Source organism: Trachurus japonicus, chromosome 12, assembly GCF_045865225.1.
Source record: "Trachurus japonicus isolate A0001 chromosome 12, Traja_1.0".
Classification (NCBI taxonomy): Eukaryota; Metazoa; Chordata; class Actinopteri; order Carangiformes; family Carangidae; genus Trachurus; species Trachurus japonicus.
In genome coordinates this window covers 3908096-3924323 of record NC_140918.1, presented here as the reverse complement: position 1 = coordinate 3924323, position 16228 = coordinate 3908096, and the positions used below count along the sequence as shown (strand labels likewise).

General features: G+C 42.4%; 1 protein-coding gene across 2 annotated transcripts in view; it reads right to left on the bottom strand.

Annotated features, from left to right (window-relative positions):
- Positions 1-15014, bottom strand: part of atp6v1b2 (ATPase H+ transporting V1 subunit B2) — an 18883-nt gene extending 3869 nt beyond the window's left edge. Inside the window, exons 1-14 of one of the 2 annotated variants that reach the window (XM_085792641.1) lie at positions 14831-15014; positions 13890-13945; positions 13516-13614; positions 12443-12536; positions 12244-12321; positions 11007-11146; positions 10814-10915; positions 10026-10123; positions 9495-9618; positions 9240-9390; positions 9068-9150; positions 7375-7479; positions 7132-7261; positions 6261-6891 (exon numbers count right to left, since the gene is read on the bottom strand). In XM_085792641.1, coding sequence (XP_085648767.1) covers positions 6755-6891; positions 7132-7261; positions 7375-7479; positions 9068-9150; positions 9240-9390; positions 9495-9618; positions 10026-10123; positions 10814-10915; positions 11007-11146; positions 12244-12321; positions 12443-12536; positions 13516-13614; positions 13890-13945; positions 14831-15014 — 1581 coding nt within the window. In that variant the 3' untranslated portion in view covers positions 6261-6754. Of the gene's footprint in view, positions 1-6260; positions 6892-7131; positions 7262-7374; positions 7480-9067; positions 9151-9239; positions 9391-9494; positions 9619-10025; positions 10124-10813; positions 10916-11006; positions 11147-12243; positions 12322-12442; positions 12537-13515; positions 13615-13889; positions 13946-14830 lie in introns of those variants that run through there. The other variant, XM_085792642.1, reaches the window with a different exon arrangement.
- Between the last annotated feature and the right edge of the window lie 1214 nt (positions 15015-16228).

Sequence of the window (16228 nt, the reverse complement as noted above, 5' to 3'; positions counted from 1 at the left end):
CTCCTCTGTGCATTTGTTTCCAACGAAGCTGGTGAGAAATCAATCGATAAGAGCGGTAGATAACGTTATTTATCATCTACAATGTTATGACGTGTTTATTTGTGTAGTTTAATCTGTTACAAACAAGAGATTACACGTTACGGAGTGCGTTAAAGTTGTTTTTCAGCCAAGAGACCTCCATTCCCCCTCGTAAAAAGTTAAGTCATTTATTAAACCATCACAATTACTCCAAAGCTGTTAAATTAAAGTATACAGATGTAGCATAGTTAAGCTACAGATCCTGCAAAGTTAGATAGTAGGTACTGTGCCAAACACACACACAGTCCCATTAGCGTCATTAGCACAGCTGGGCGTCTTGCTCTGAGGCTAACCCGAGGCTAATTCATCTGCCTGCTAATAAGCTAATTAATGAGCTACACAAACAATCGAGGTGGTGAATACAGACACTGATACATGATACCTTAGTGGAACAACATGTCAATAAATCGACACAGGCCAAATCAAATTATATTATTTTAAACTTCTCGACAAACTGACTCAGCTGTTTTTTTGTACGGTCACTTTTTAGCACATAGCCTATATATATGAAGATATACGTTTATGATGTAGCTATACATTAAACATGATGAATGTGATTTCATATTAATGTTGACATTTACATCCTGGGAAAATGTATGTTTCATATGACTGCAAATATAAACCTACATACATATATAAATGTACATGTGATATAGTCATATAGGAAAATTGAATATGTGATCTAAATGTGTCAAAAAACAGTGTGTGTGTGTGTGTGGGTGAAAAAGGCTGGAGTTTGTTATTCAGCTGTGATGTGGAGGTTTTAGGGTTAGGGGCGAAGGAATGTATTATGTTAATGAGTGTCCTCGCAGAGATAGACCGTGTGTGTGTGTGTGTGTGTGTGTGTGTGTGTGTGTGTGTGTGTGTGTGTGTGTGTGTGTGTGTGTGTGTGTGTGTGTGTGTGTGTGTGTCCTGACCTCGGGGATGACAAAACTTGTCCTCTTAAATGTCAGCCCACAGGTTTGTGTCCCTTCACCTGGTGGAAGTGATTTACATGATGCAGCCTTTTTGGGACCAAAGTCAGACTTCACCCCCGAGACAGAGAGACAGAGAGACAGAGAGACAGAGAGAGAGACAGACAGAGAGACAGAGAGACAGAGAGAGAGACAGAGAGGGACAGACAGACAGACAGAGGGAGAGACAGACACCGGCGGACAAACAGAGAGGGAGACAGACAGACAGATGGACAGACAGACGGACAGATAGATGGACAAACAGACAGGTGGACAGAAAGACAGACAGATAGACAGAGAGAGAGACAGACAGACAGATGGACAGAGAGACAGACAGAGAAACAGAGAGAAAGACAGACGGACATATAGACAAAGAGAGAGACAGACAGATGGACAGACAGAGAGAGCGACAGACAGGTGGACAGAAAGACAGACAAAGAAACAGAGAGACAGACAGACGGATGGACAGAAAGACAGAGAGAGAGAGGGACAGACACCGGCGGACAAACAGACAGACAGAGATTCAGAGAGGGAGTCAGACAGACAGAGAGACAGACGGACGGTTAGACAAAGAGAGAGACAGACAGACAGGTGGACAGAAAGACAGACAGAGAAACAGAGAGAAAGACAGACGGACAGACAGACGGATAGATGGACAGACAGACAGGTGGACAGAAAGAGAGAGACAGACAGATGGACAGATAGATGGACAAACAGACAGAGAGAGGGACAGACAGAGAAACAGAGAGAAAGACAGACAGACGGATAGACAGAGAGAGACAAACAGAAAGACAGACAGACGGACGGATAGACAAAGAGAGAGACAGACAGATGGATGGATAGATGGACAAACAGACAGAGAGACAGACAGAGAAACAGAGCGAAAGACAGACGGATAGATGGACAAACAGACCGGTGGACAGAAAGATAGACAGAGAAACAGAGAGAGAGACAGACAGACTGATAGACAAAGAGAGAGACAGACAGGTGTTGTCTCTGTCTCCCTCTGTATCTGTGTGTGGCACCATGTTTCCCTCTGACCTTTGACCTCTGACCGTCTCCTCCTCCTCTGGTAAGGTAAAAGAGTTTGAGTTTCTCGTGAGTAAACGCAGCAGAAATGAACCTGGTGATGAAGAGTCTGAAGCAGCAGGTGAAGCAGAAAGTGATGATGATGAAAAATGTGTTGTTTAATGTCAGGTATAGTTTTTGTATCTGTAGGGAAGGAAACAGCTGATTGTCTGTTTCAGCCTGTGGCTCCGTGTCTCTGACTAAATATCACAGGGAATTCTCCAAAAGACGGAGATTAAAAGAAAACGGTGGTTTATTGTTTTCTACACCTGTTTAGATTATTATAAATGTTAGCTGGGTGTGAACGGGGATCTCTTTCTTTCACTTTGCCCGTGTTTAATGAAAACATGCTTCTTTCAAGGCATCATGGGAAATGTAAGATTCAGTGAGTGCTGCTGGACTACATGTACATGTACAAGTCCCCGTGAGATGTTTAAGGCCCATGGGATGTAACAGTATCTCTTCTTCTTCTGTCTGGCTGTGGTAAAATGAGAAGGAGGAGAAAGAGTCTCTGACACAGATTTAGATGAATATATTCCAGCTAACAGAGACAATACTGATACTGTTACCGTGTGTTTATACAGCTGTTTAACTATGACACCTCAGAAACAGATGTTTGTGTTAAAGCTCCATACAGTATAAAGGTAGATGTTTGTGTTAAAGCTCCATACAGTATAAAGGTAGATGTTTGTGTTAAAGCTCCATACAGTATAAAGGTAGATGTTGGTGTTAAAGCTCCATACAGTATAAAGGTAGATGTTTGTGTTAAAGCTCCATACAGTATAAAGGTAGATGTTTGTGTTAAAGCTCCATACAGTATAAAGGTAGATGTTTGTATTAAAGCTCCATACAGTATAAAGGTAGATGTCCATGTGTAGTGTGATTATAAAGCAGCTCTAGGTTCTATATTAATACTGTGAAAGTATCAAAGCCTCAGTCCACAGAGAAATGCACACAGTCTGTATTCAGAAACTGAGCCTTTAAAAACCAGCCGTCAGGACTTCCTGTCACTTTGTGATGTCACAACAAAGCCCCGCCCCCTCACCACCTGGACCCACCATCCAGCGACTTGCAGAATTTCGTTTCTGTGAGTGTTTTATTCTGAAATCTGCTTTATTTTTATTGGACCACTCAGAAAACAGTCAGCTAATCAGAAGAGAGGCTCAGAGCCTCCTCTCTTCTGATTGGCTGAAACAGACTTGTTGCTCCAGAGAGAAGCTGGGATGTTTTGTAACTTCTGTGTCCTTGTGTTTTTTTGTTCAGACATGAGTCGGAGATGTTCAATCTCCTCAGACTCTGTTCTACCATTTATTCTCGTCTTGTCTGAGAAACTGAACACGTTGGTCGGTCGTTGTCTTTGACTCACTGAAGAAGAACACACACACACACGATGTCTCTTAAGTAAATATTTAATCTTTTAATGAGAATGAAATCAAATGTAACTGTGGGACGTGGAGACGCTGAGCTCGTCCTCTTCTCTCCTCCTCCCACAGCACATCTCTCAGATCACAGCCAATTGTATTGAGATGAAGTGGTGTTGTTTTCTCTGAGTGTCTTCAGGGGGTGTATGAAGGGGGAGTGGGGGTACTTTACTTTTATTCAGCCGAGGTTTGAGCAAGTTAAACAAAAACACAGAGAGAAACCACATCCAAACGGTTCAGACGCAGCTTTATCTGGTGTCTCTGTGGCTCATGCTCAGCTGTCCACAGAGAGCTCTGACCACTGTTTGGCTTTAGAGCGTCGCTTTCATCTTCCATAAAGCTCCTCTGGAAAAAAAAAACGAGAAAGAAAACAACAACGGCGGCCTATATCAGACACTGTCGGGCACTTAACCGACTTTGACTCTCATCTTTAAGTTGAACTTTCATGCGTGACCTGGTGGCATTTTGGAGACGAAGACACGACTCATCAACGACCGCTGAAGAGCTGGGTGAAATGTTCCCACATATGATTTTTATTATTGGATCAGAGGGAGAAGATAAACACACACACACACACACATACTGGAGAGAAGCTGCTGCGTCGATATCCACAGACGAACTCTCACAGGTCAACAGCGCCTCCCTGTGGTCGTTTACAGAACTACACCGGTCTCACACTTGATTAAAATGAATAAAAAAAGATGTAAAGTGAATGAAAATGTAATTTACCAATTGACCTTCGGGTTTCAAATGTCCTTCAATCGAAAATACTTAAATCATTAAAAATCTTGTTATTAATAAATAGTCACATTCAACAATTTAAAGCTCCATAAAGGTAGATGTTTGTATTAAATGTTTGTATTAAAGCTCCATACAGTATAAAGGTAGATGTTTGTATTAAAGCTCCATACAGTATAAAGGTAGATGTTTGTGTTAAAGCTCCATACAGTATAAAGGTAGATGTTTGTGTCAAAGCTCCATACAGTATAAAGGTAGATGTTTGTGTTAAAGCTCCATACAGTATAAAGGTAGATGTTTGCGTTAAAGCTCCTTCAAAATAAAGGTAGATGTTTGTGTTAAAGCTCCATACAGTATAAAGGTAGATGCTCCTTCAAAATAAAGGTAGATGTTTGTGTTAAAGCTCCATACAGTATAAAGGTAGATGTTTGTATTAAAGCTCCATACAGTATAAAGGTAGATGTACTGTAAATATTAAGCCTATTGAGCCTTAAAACCAGCCGTCAGGACTTCCTGTCACTTTGTGATGTCACAACAAAGCAGTCACCCCAAAGCCCCACCCACCACCATTCAACAACTTGCAGGATTTTGGTTTCTCAGAGTGTTTTATTCTGAAATCTGCTCTGTTTTAATTGGACCACTCAGAAAACAGTCAACCAATCAGATAGAGGCTACAGCTCCCATGATGGTTCCATGGTTGTCTTTTTTTCTTTCTGTGAACTACAACTTTTTTAACTCATATTTGTTTCCTGTTAGTTGTAAAAGCATCCGAATCACCTGTGGTCACTTCCTGTTTGCAGTGCAAGTGGATAAAAACTCAGAGGTTAATCCTGGCAGTTACGTCCAAACCACGTTTCATCTCCGTCCATCCAATAATTGTTGAGATGTGTCAGTCTGGAACAACACTGACATTCACAGTATTGATCAGTGGATGGATGTTAATACATTTATTGGTGGATGGAGTGGAGCTCCTGCTGGAACTCTCTGCCTGTTTATGATGCATGAAGCATCTCATAAATAAACATTCAATGCATCCTGCCTCATAAATAATCCGTCAATACTTGTCACACACCTAAATGTGATTAAAACACGACGGCAACGGATCAGAGTGATGAGACGACAGCTTTTATTTCACATGATACTTGAGGCACCGTCAGGAAACAACATTCAACAACAAGGCATGCAAGCTGATGATCACCACCAGTCAATGTGCACACTGTTCAAACAGAAATACATAATTCATACACATTTGAAGGCTGATGTGCAGCAGACAAGTCGAGAACTGAGAGATCACACAAACACAGAGTAACATGAAACACAAAGAAACCAGAGCTTTGAGCTTTTGGCACCAGAACAAAAAGAAAAAGAAGAGTCGACAACATCAAGAGGACGTCTGGTTGAAAAAAAAAAAAGCTCACATCACACATCAGCATCGTTTAAATGTCCAACACTTTTACTCTAATGTCCCATCACAGACATGGCTTTCATGTAAAGGCATGCATCAGAGCCAACACACACTCCCAACAAGGCCTCGTACTGTATGTCACCACGGCAACACAACACAAGTGTCACAGTCAGTCGTACGACAGGAACGTGAAACACCTCGCATTCACTCAGGTGAGACTCGTTCCCCCATGAATCAGCTGCACATGAACTGAGAGAAATAAAAGAATCTGAAAATTAACATATATGCAAATTAAACAGGAAATGAAAACATCCTGGACACTGTGACATCACTGTAGGTGCAGCGAGGGGGCGGCGGCTTATACAGCTTTATTACCTTTAGAATAAAACTTAACTTGGTGTCATTTCCTCTTTTTTTGAGGATACATCGCCATCTACAGGCCTCAACGCAGACCGAACGCACACTGACACAAATGCAATCGTTTCATTTTCAGCCCTTTAAAATCTGGCTCCGCCCCCTCTTTTTCACCACAGCCAATCACAACCACTTGCTGGTTTTTTTAAGTCTCTGTTTCTCTCCATAAATCTTTGTATGAACTGCAAAAAACTATTTCTGGATGCGTCCTTAAACACACCACACATTAAAACATTCCTCTGCTTGACATCTTTGGAAATATTCTTATTAGTTTGTGTTCTGGAAAATACATGTTATATCTTATTTATTTAATTCAGACAAACACTAAACTGTAAAAATGTACAGTTTGTCATTGTACAGGCAGGTTTGTGTTGTGGTTTGGTCTTTACTGTGGCTTCTTCTTCCCATACAAGACACAAAAAATAATCATGGTTTCCTCATTACACACATTAACACATTATTTTCTCCTTCACACCCGACATTCTCACTGTAAACATGAAACCTCTGTGTGTGTTGGAGTGTGTTTCTCCTCCTGTTGAGTGGATTGTTCGTGAAAAAGGCCGCATGAAGTTTCACAGGACGGTCACAGCATCAACACAACACTGTATGAAGGCAGTGAGGTCTGAATGAAGCACATGGAAGCAGCGCGGGGCTGGGAGTGGGCGTCCGAGGTCCGGTTAGTGTTTGGCCTCTCGGGGGTAGAACTCGGCTAAGGTGCTCTGAGGAATCCTCTTCAACATCTCTTTGGGGAAGATCCTCATCAGCTGCCATCCGATGTCCAGAGTCTCAAACACACTCCTGTTCTCGTAGGCACCTGGACACAGAACACAGGTTAGTACAGCCACACTGTATTGACCCAGTGACGGATTTAAAGTATTGATCAGGATTAGTTTTCCTCATTGGGACGTGTACTCTCACAAAAAAGAAAAACGTCAATGCAGATGTTAATCCCTCCCTGAGCTTAATAACTGACTTCAAAATCTACATATTCATAATATAACAATCTATTAGTTGGTTCAGCAGCTGAGAATCATCCGCTGTGGCCCCACTGCACCTTGGGCAATAAAGTTTTTCTCAAACTTAGTCAGGAACTCCAGGTAGAGCAGATCATCGGCTGTTAGAGCCTCCTCCCCCACCACGGCCTTCATGGCCTGGACGTCCTTCCCTATGGCGTAACATGCATACTACACATACACACACCAAACACAGACAAACAAACATGTTTTTAGAGTCACATGGAAAAGCCCGATGTGTAGAATGATGCAGGAGTGTGTGTGTGTGGTGTGTGTGGACGTACCAGCTGGTTGGACACGTCGGAGTGGTCTCTGCGGGTCATTCCTTCTCCAATGGCAGATTTCATCAGACGAGAGAGCGACGGAAGTACGTTGATTGGAGGATAAATCTGACGACAAAGGAACACAATGTCACCAGTTCATCACACACTTGTCCTGTTCTGACTCCTTATGGTCGTATCCCTCCGCCAATCAGACTAGTCCCAGTAACATCCTGTTTAATAGACAGAGGTCAGAGCCTGGCTGTGACACATGTAAACCACTAGAGGCAGCAAACATACTGTCCAATTAGATCTGTCAAGACCAGTAAGTTTCAAGTCAAGCCTCTTGTAAGGAACAAGTCTTGATTAAAGTCTCAAGCTAAGACCAGCAAGTCTCAGATCAGGTTCAACAAGTTTCATTTCAGGACTCACAGTCAAGATCAGCAGGTCTCAACTCAACAAAACGAGTCCCAAGTCAAGACCAACAAGTTCCAAGTCAAGACCAACAAGTTCCATGTCAAGACCAGCAAGTTCCATGTCAAGACTAACAAGTTCCGAATCATACCCAAGTTCCAAGTCAAGATCAACAAGGTCCAAGTCAAGACTAACAAGTTCCAAGTCAAGATCGACAGTTTCCAAGTCAACCCCAAGTTCCAAGTCAAGACCAACAAGTTCCACGTCAAGATCAACTGGTTGCAAGTCAAGGTCAACGACTTCCAAGTCAAGATCAACAGTTTCCAAGTCAACCCCAAGTTCCAAGTCAAGACCAACAAGTTGCGAGTCAGGATCAACTGGTTGCAAGTCAAGACCAACAAGTTCCAAATCAAATCCAAGTTCCAAGTCAAGATCAACTGGTTGCAAGTCAAGACCAACAAGTTCCAAGTCAACCCAAGTTCCAAGTCAAGATCAACTGGTTGCAAGTCAAGATCAACAAGGTCCAAGTCAAGACCAACAAGTTCAAAGTCAACCCAAAAAGGTCGAAGTCAAACCCAAGTTCCAAGTCAAGACCAACGAGTTCCAAGTCAAGACCAACAAGTTCCAAGTCAAGACCAACTGGTTGCAAGTCAAGGTCAACAACTTCCAAGTCAAGATCGACAGTTTCCAAGTCAAACCCAAGTTCCAAGTCAAGACCAACAAGTTCCAAGTCAAGACCAACAAGGTCCAAGTCAGTGCTAACAAGTTCCAAATCAAACCCAAGTTCCAAGTCAAGAACCAACAAGTCCCAAGTGAAGATCAACAAGTTCCAAATCAAACCCAAGTTCCAAATGAAGATCAACAAGGTCCAAGTCAAGACCAAAAAGGTCCAAGTCAAGACCAACAAGTTCCAAGTCAAGATCAACAGTTTCCAAGTCAACACCAAGTTCCAAGTCAAGACCAACAAGTTCCATGTCAAGATCAACTGGTTGCAAGTCAAGGTCAACAACTTCCAAGTCAAGATCAACAGTTTCCAAGTCAACCCTGAGTTCCAAGTCAAGACCAACAAGGTCCAAGGCAAGACCAACAACAAGTTCCAAGTCAATATCAACAAGTTCCAAGTCAAGACCAAAAACTGTTGTGTCGAGTCTGGAACAATCACCTTCATCAGTCTAGACCACATCATGAGACTTGAACTCAAATCTCTGAGTCATTCCCACATTTCTAGTTCATAAAAAACATCCTTCTTCACCTGTGTACAGTTCAAACATCAAACCATGTGTTTGACCCTAGTCCTCGTTACCTGTCTGTTGTGAAGTTGTCTGTCCACGTAGATCTGTCCCTCAGTGATGTAACCAGTCAGGTCAGGAATAGGATGAGTGATGTCTGAGAGACACAAGAACACACTGTCAAACCAACACCAACACAGCAGCCATCAGCACTGTGTGTGTTTGTGTGTGCGTGTTGGTGTGTACCGTCGTTGGGCATGGTCAGGATGGGGATCTGGGTGATGGAGCCGTTACGTCCCTCCACTCTGCCCGCTCTCTCGTAGATGGTGGCCAAATCCGTGTACATGTAGCCAGGGAAACCTCGTCGCCCCGGCACCTCCTCCCTGGCTGCAGACACCTGAGACACAGATTGGATGAGTGCAACGCTGGAGAGTAAACACACAATTTATTTCCCATTTCCTGCAGCCATTTCAGAATAAATGCACTGAAATTGCGGCTGACCTCTCGGAGCGCCTCTGCATAAGAGCTCATATCGGTGAGGATGACGAGGACGTGCTTCTCACACTGATAGGCCAGATACTCCGCTGATGTCAGAGCCAAACGAGGCGTGATGATTCGCTCGATGCTGCAGTAAAGAGGAGAGGTTTAACTAAAACATCATGCTTTATAACTCCTGATGCGGAGATCTCTGGACCGTGGATAATGACTTAATTTGGAGAAAACACATGTACAGTTTAATTTTCACAGCTTTAATTACTGAATTTAATTATCTTCATGAAAATAAAGAGCAGAGAATAAACAACTAAGAATGGAAAATATCACAATAAACAACTTCCTGCAGTGACACTTCTGCAGCTTCTGGTTTCAGCTTCACACAAAACTCACTCATAATTCATAATTTCTGGTTTCTACACCTCGGGTCCATGAATGTATTAAATCTGAAGCTGATAGGTAAACGTTTTCAGCTTTTATAAATCCTACACTTCAGTATTAAAAAACAAACAACATTATAATGACTGTTAGAGGTCGTACGTGGGGTCGTTGGCCAGGTTGAGGAACAAACAGACGTTGTCCATGGAACCGTTCTCCTCGAAGTCGGACTTGAAGAACCTGGCCGTCTCCATGTTCACCTGGTGACAAACACACAACACCTGAGTGACTCTAGACTCAAACACATTTATCATATTAAAGGGATAGTTCACCCAAAATTCAAATTGCACTCATTATCTACTCCCCCTCATGTGGACTAAGGGCTGGGAGAAGTTTCAGAGTCCTCCGTGGCTTCTCTGAGTTACAGGGGGTCTCGGCGTAGCAGTGCATGTCCATATAACGGTTGCAAATGGATACCAACTGTCTTCGTAACAAAAAAATGTTTCTTATATGACTTGTATTCGTCAAATTTGGACGAACCAGGATCTGTCCTCTTCCCTGTTCGTCCAAATTTGACGAACCGGGAAGAGGAGCTTCAAGAAGCTTCCGCTACAAAACAAGCTTGAAATATAGACTTATTTAACTTTTTTTCAGGACAATTTCGCATTTCAGGGCTTCAATACAAGACGGACATTACATACGAGCAGCATGGAGGTATTTGGATGTTTTTTGGTGTGTCTTTTTGTTACGAAGACAGTTGGTATCCATTTGCAACCGTTATATGGACATGCACTGCTACGCCGAGACCCCCTGTAACTCAGAGAAGCCACGGAGGACTCTGAAACTTCTCCCAGCCCTTAGTCCACATGAGTGAAATTTCAATTCCTGTTGAAGCTCTCTGACGTCAGCGCGTCTGAATCTGCAGTAGAAGAAGAGTCGCAGCGCCTCACCCCCATGGCGGCGAACACGATGGCGAAGTTGTCCTCGCTGTAGTCCATCACGTCCTTGGACTTCTTCACCAGACCGGCCTGTCGACAGATCTGAGCGGCGATCTGAACCAAGAAGGGAGGGAGGAGTGAGTCTATTAGTCTATTATACATCTACAGTGTGTGTGTGTCTGTGTGCGTGTGTGTGTGTGTGCACCTCGTTGTGTGGCAGCCCTGCAGCAGAGAAGATGGGGATCTTCTGGCCTCTGGCGATGCTGTTCATGCCGTCGATGGCGGAGATGCCGGTCTGGATCATCTCCTCGGGGTAGATACGGCACTGAGGGTTGATGGGCTGACCTGAAGCATGCACAGAACATTAGAATATAAAATATAATAAAATGAACAAATTTACAAGGTCAAGGTCAAATGAATCACTAAACTCAAATTCCTCCTTTAACGTATTGTAAAACCCACATTTACAGACTTGTATTAATTCATATTTTCAGTGTTATTGTGTGTGGTTTGCTCGCGTTGTAATAAATCCTCATGAAAACCTGTGTAAAGTTTTATTCATTCAGTTTGTTATTTGACATAAAAGTAAAATGATCGAGTCATTTGTCGGATTTTAAGCTCCACACTTCACAGCTGTGTCGATGTGTGAAGTTTACAGCTGTAGTAAAACTAAGAAATGCATTCCATTGCTTTTTTTAGTGATTGTTCATGTATTTTTTATTGAATAATTAAAGCTGATATATGATAGAAAATTAAACATTTTGGGGTGAGGAACAAAATAAAGAGTTTAATTTACTCACTGAGAGAATTTAAAGCAGAAGTAAGTGATATATTTGTGTTAATATAAGTCTTAAATAGTTATATCTTCCGACAGCAATCACTTCTATAGAGTGTTTGGTCTGAAACACGGGTCTGTCAGTCCCTCTGCTCTGCTCTGAGCCGAGGAGAAAACATTTATCGTATCCTACAGTTTTTATCCAATGAGGAGAGAGAACGGCATGCAGGGCTGTGTGTGCAGTCAAGGGACGCCGTGAATGTGGTGACGTAGCGACGAGGACTGTTATGGTGCGTTCAAGGAAACTCGTATTTTTCCGACCGTGAAGTGGTACCAGTTCGATCTGGTACGAGTTCACCGGTCGGAAGTTACGAGTGGCCGTTATAGTGACTTTCACCGGTAAAACAGGTCGGAAAAACACGAGTGGGTTGCCTGGAACGCTACAAAGTCGTAAGTTGTGACTTGAAGCTGTAATTTACGATTTCAAAAGCCTGCCTGGAACGCAGCATTAGCGAAAACGACCGGACCACTTACTTCTGCTTTAACTGTTACTTACTGATATTCTAAATATCAAATGATTTATAATGAATTAACTGAAACTTAAACTAGTGGATTATTATTATTTGATGATGAGAAAGAATGTTTTTATGTCCCATAAGATTCGTACCCATGATGTCCAGGAAGTCCTCGGCCAGGACGGCCGGTCCTCTGTCGATGGGTTTCCCAGATCCATTAAACACACGACCTGCACACAACACACACAAACACACACACACACACACACACACACACACACACTTTGAAGCTGCTTCATTTGTCTCAATTTAACTGGCCTATTTAATTTATCTTCTTGAGCTGTGTCCTACCCAACATGTCCTCAGAGACAGGCGTCCTCAGGATGTCTCCTGTAAACTCACAGCTGGTCTTCTTGGCATCGATACCTGACGTCCCCTCAAACACCTGCAGAGGGCGCCGAGGAAGAGGAAATATTAGTTTTCTTTATTTTACTTTTTACCACATTTGTTCTGTTTACAGTAATGTCTGAAGGGACAGAGACAAACAGAGGACGTGTCGTAGACGTGTCCGGATCTGAAGACAGGAAGTCAGTGAAGATGTGAAGATGCTTCAGATACTAAAATATCTGGAAACAACAAACGTTTGGACCTCAAGTGAAGCAGATAACAGCAGTAACAGTATGGAGGTACATTTGTGTCTTTATTATTCAATCAAAAGAAAAGTTGAGTTAAACAAAATAGATATTTTCAATCAAAACAAACTTCACTTCAATCAAAAAAACCTTTTTAATAAAAAAAAGAAAAAGATTTGAATGCAAAAAAATAAAAAAGACCCACAAAATTGCATTTGAACCCTTTTTTTCTTTGATTGAAAAGTTGTTTTTTTTGATTGAAGTGAGTTGACAGTGAGTTGTTTAATCAAGTTTTTTTGATTGAATAATAAAGACACAATTATCACAATTATCCTACTCATAATATAGCTTAAATACAAAAAAGATGACTTTAATCCCCAAAAAATATTTTCAACCAAATAATAACTCACCTCAATCAAAAAAACTAATATTTTTAATCAAAGAAAAAAAGTGTTCAAATGCAATTTTTGGGGTCTCAAATATTTGTTTGCATTCAAACCCTTTTTGTCTTTGATTGAAATGTTTTGCTTTTGATTAAAGTGAAGTTTGTTTTGACTGAAAATATATTTTTTGTTTAAATCAACTTTTTCTTTTGATTGAATAATAAAGACACAAATGTACCTCCATGTAGGTGGCGCCAAGTTACAGTAAAACACAACAGTGATTCGTCCTCTGGAGAACATGAACGTCCTGTAACATCTAACGACTGTGAATCTAATGATTGTTGAGATCATTTAGGTTCATGTTACGTAACACACACACACACACACACACACACAGACTGAGTCACACCTGCACCACGGCCTTGGAGCCGGTCACCTCCAGCACCTGTCCGCTCCTCTTGGTGCCGTCGGGCAGCGTCAGGTGGACGATCTCAGCGTACCTGGGGAACTGGAGGAGAGGTGACGTCATCATCTATTTATTCATTCGTTACAAATGCACTTTCCTGCTGTACCTTTGCTGCTCACATCGTGAACATCTGAAATGTTTTTACTGTGTATGTCCTATGTTGTTTAAATGTGATGCCGAATGTCTGTTGCAACCAAATTGTCCTACAAGGGACATTTAATAAAGTGACTTGACTATCAACCTATGTATTCTACAGTGTATGGAAGGAGAACATCTGTAACATCTGTAACATCTGGGGGGCGTGGCCTGTTCCTCACCTTCACCTGGTCCAGGATCACCAGCGGCCCGTTGACTCCAGACACTGTTTTATAGGCTGAGGAGGGAGAGAGAGAGAGATTTTTTGATTTTTAAAATAAATCTTTATTACCGGTCCTTTATCACACTTTTTTGTTGCTAATCACAAATTACAAGAAAGAGAAAAAACCCTGATCAGACTAAATGGATAGATAGATAGATAGATAGATAGATAGATAGATAGATAGATAGATAGATAGATAGATAGATAGATAGATAGATAGATAGATAGATAGATAGATAGATAGATAGATAGATAGAAAGATAGATAGATAGAACGATAGATAGAACGATAGATAGATAGATAGATAGATAGATAGAACGATAGAACGATAGATAGATAGAACGATACAACGATAGATAGATAGATAGATAGATAGATAGATAGATAGATAGATAGATAGATAGATAGAACGATACAACGATAGATAGATAGATAGATAGATAGATAGATAGATAGATAGATAGATAGATAGAATACTTTATTAATCCCCAAGGGGAAATTAAAAATGTCACAAGCAGCAGCAAAGAGAAAAAACATGACAATGGAGAGAAAAATCAAAACTTTATAACCAGTGACGGAGAGACAGAGAGAGAGAGAAAGAGCCAGACAGAGAGAAAATAAAATAAAGGAGAGAGAGAAAACAGAGAGACAGAGAGAGAGAATAAGAGGGAAACTGATAGAAAGTAACTGAGTAAATGTACTCAGTTACTTTCATCACTATTCAAACTGACGTGGTTGTGACTCACTCAGCAGCGTCACGTGCAACAGGTGTAACGGATGAAAGAGTGAGTGATGATGATGATGGTCATATTGATGATGAGGATGATGATGGTTTCATGTCCCTACACCCCCTAATCATCCTCCCTCCCTCCTCCCCCTCCTCCTCCTCCTCCTCCTTACTGATGCGGGGCTGGGTGATGTAGTCTCGGCTCGCGGCCATCGCGTGCTCCCGGGAGGCGGCGGTGCGCGAGGCCGAGGCGGAGGAGGCTGCGGTCGCCGGTCTCCCTCCGCCGCCGCCGCTCACCGCCGAGGACAGCTCGCTCATGGCGCCGTTCACCATCCCTCTCAGCGCCTTCATCGCCATGGTGATGTGGTGGTGTTTCCTCCCGCAGCGCAGCGGAGTCAAGTCAAGTCAAGTCCGGTCTGAGTCGTGACAGCTGCACGAGGCGCATGCGCAGTGACCACAGCTGGTTGGAGATGGAGACTGGCTGCAACACATGTTTACCCAGGGCCGGCCCTAGGATTTTGGTGGCCCCCTAAACAAGGTTTTTGTTTGTGGCCCTGCACTCTAAGCGCAAACCCCAAATCACTGGTTAAAACTGAATACAGACGTGTTTATGCCCTCTGAGGTTTGAGGCCATTTTCTCCACTTTTACATATTTTCTTAAATGTATCTTTTTAAGATACTTGCAGATGTAACAATACTCTAGTGCAGAGGTCTTCAACAGGGGGTCCGCGACCCCTAGGGTGTCCACGAAGGTACTGCAGGGGGGTCGCGAAAGTTTTGGTTGAGGGAAAAAAAATATGAAAAAAAGTTGTGGAAGTTATGAAAAAAAGATCCATTGTGAATATTGTTCCCTGCTGCTGAACATCGGATTTTTACATACAAGTCCTTTGTTTTCCTAGGTGTCAGACAAGCCTTTGCATTGTATCCGATACAAACACGGCGCACCGTCTCTCTCTCTCTCTCTCTCTCTCTCTCTCTCTCGCTTGAAGCTATTGAACAATGTTTGATTTATTAAACATAAACTGGTCTTTCCTGTAGGATCTAGGCTACAAGCCTGTTTCTCAGCATACCTATTATTAGCCTAACTATCATGACAACAAAGCACTGACAAATAAGACTGATGTGAACATTCATATCGAACTCTGTAACACACTCATGACACAAGCCACACATGCTCTCCCTGTGTGATGGCCTGGGTAGTGGACAGTCTTGAGGACAGAGAGCTTTCAAGTTGAAGTTTATAATAATGAAATGCACCGATGAGACTGTGCTAGGTCTAGGAGGAAAACTCGGCTCATGCTCCAGTCATTAAAAAAAAAAAAAACTCTGGTAACGACCGGGCTAAAATGTATGCGGAAGGACGCTGTACCACTGGTCCTGCTGCATACCTGACGCTCTTATTTTTTAAACTGGAATAGCCAACGTAGTGCCAACTACAACATGTAACAGTGTGGCATTGTTGCCTTCTCTTTTCACCGACAGCCCCATCCCCCCTTGTTTGCATGACAAATAGGGAGCAATAATGAAGCAGCGTCAGGCCGTCACTGAAACGCTCCGTGGAACCGAGACAT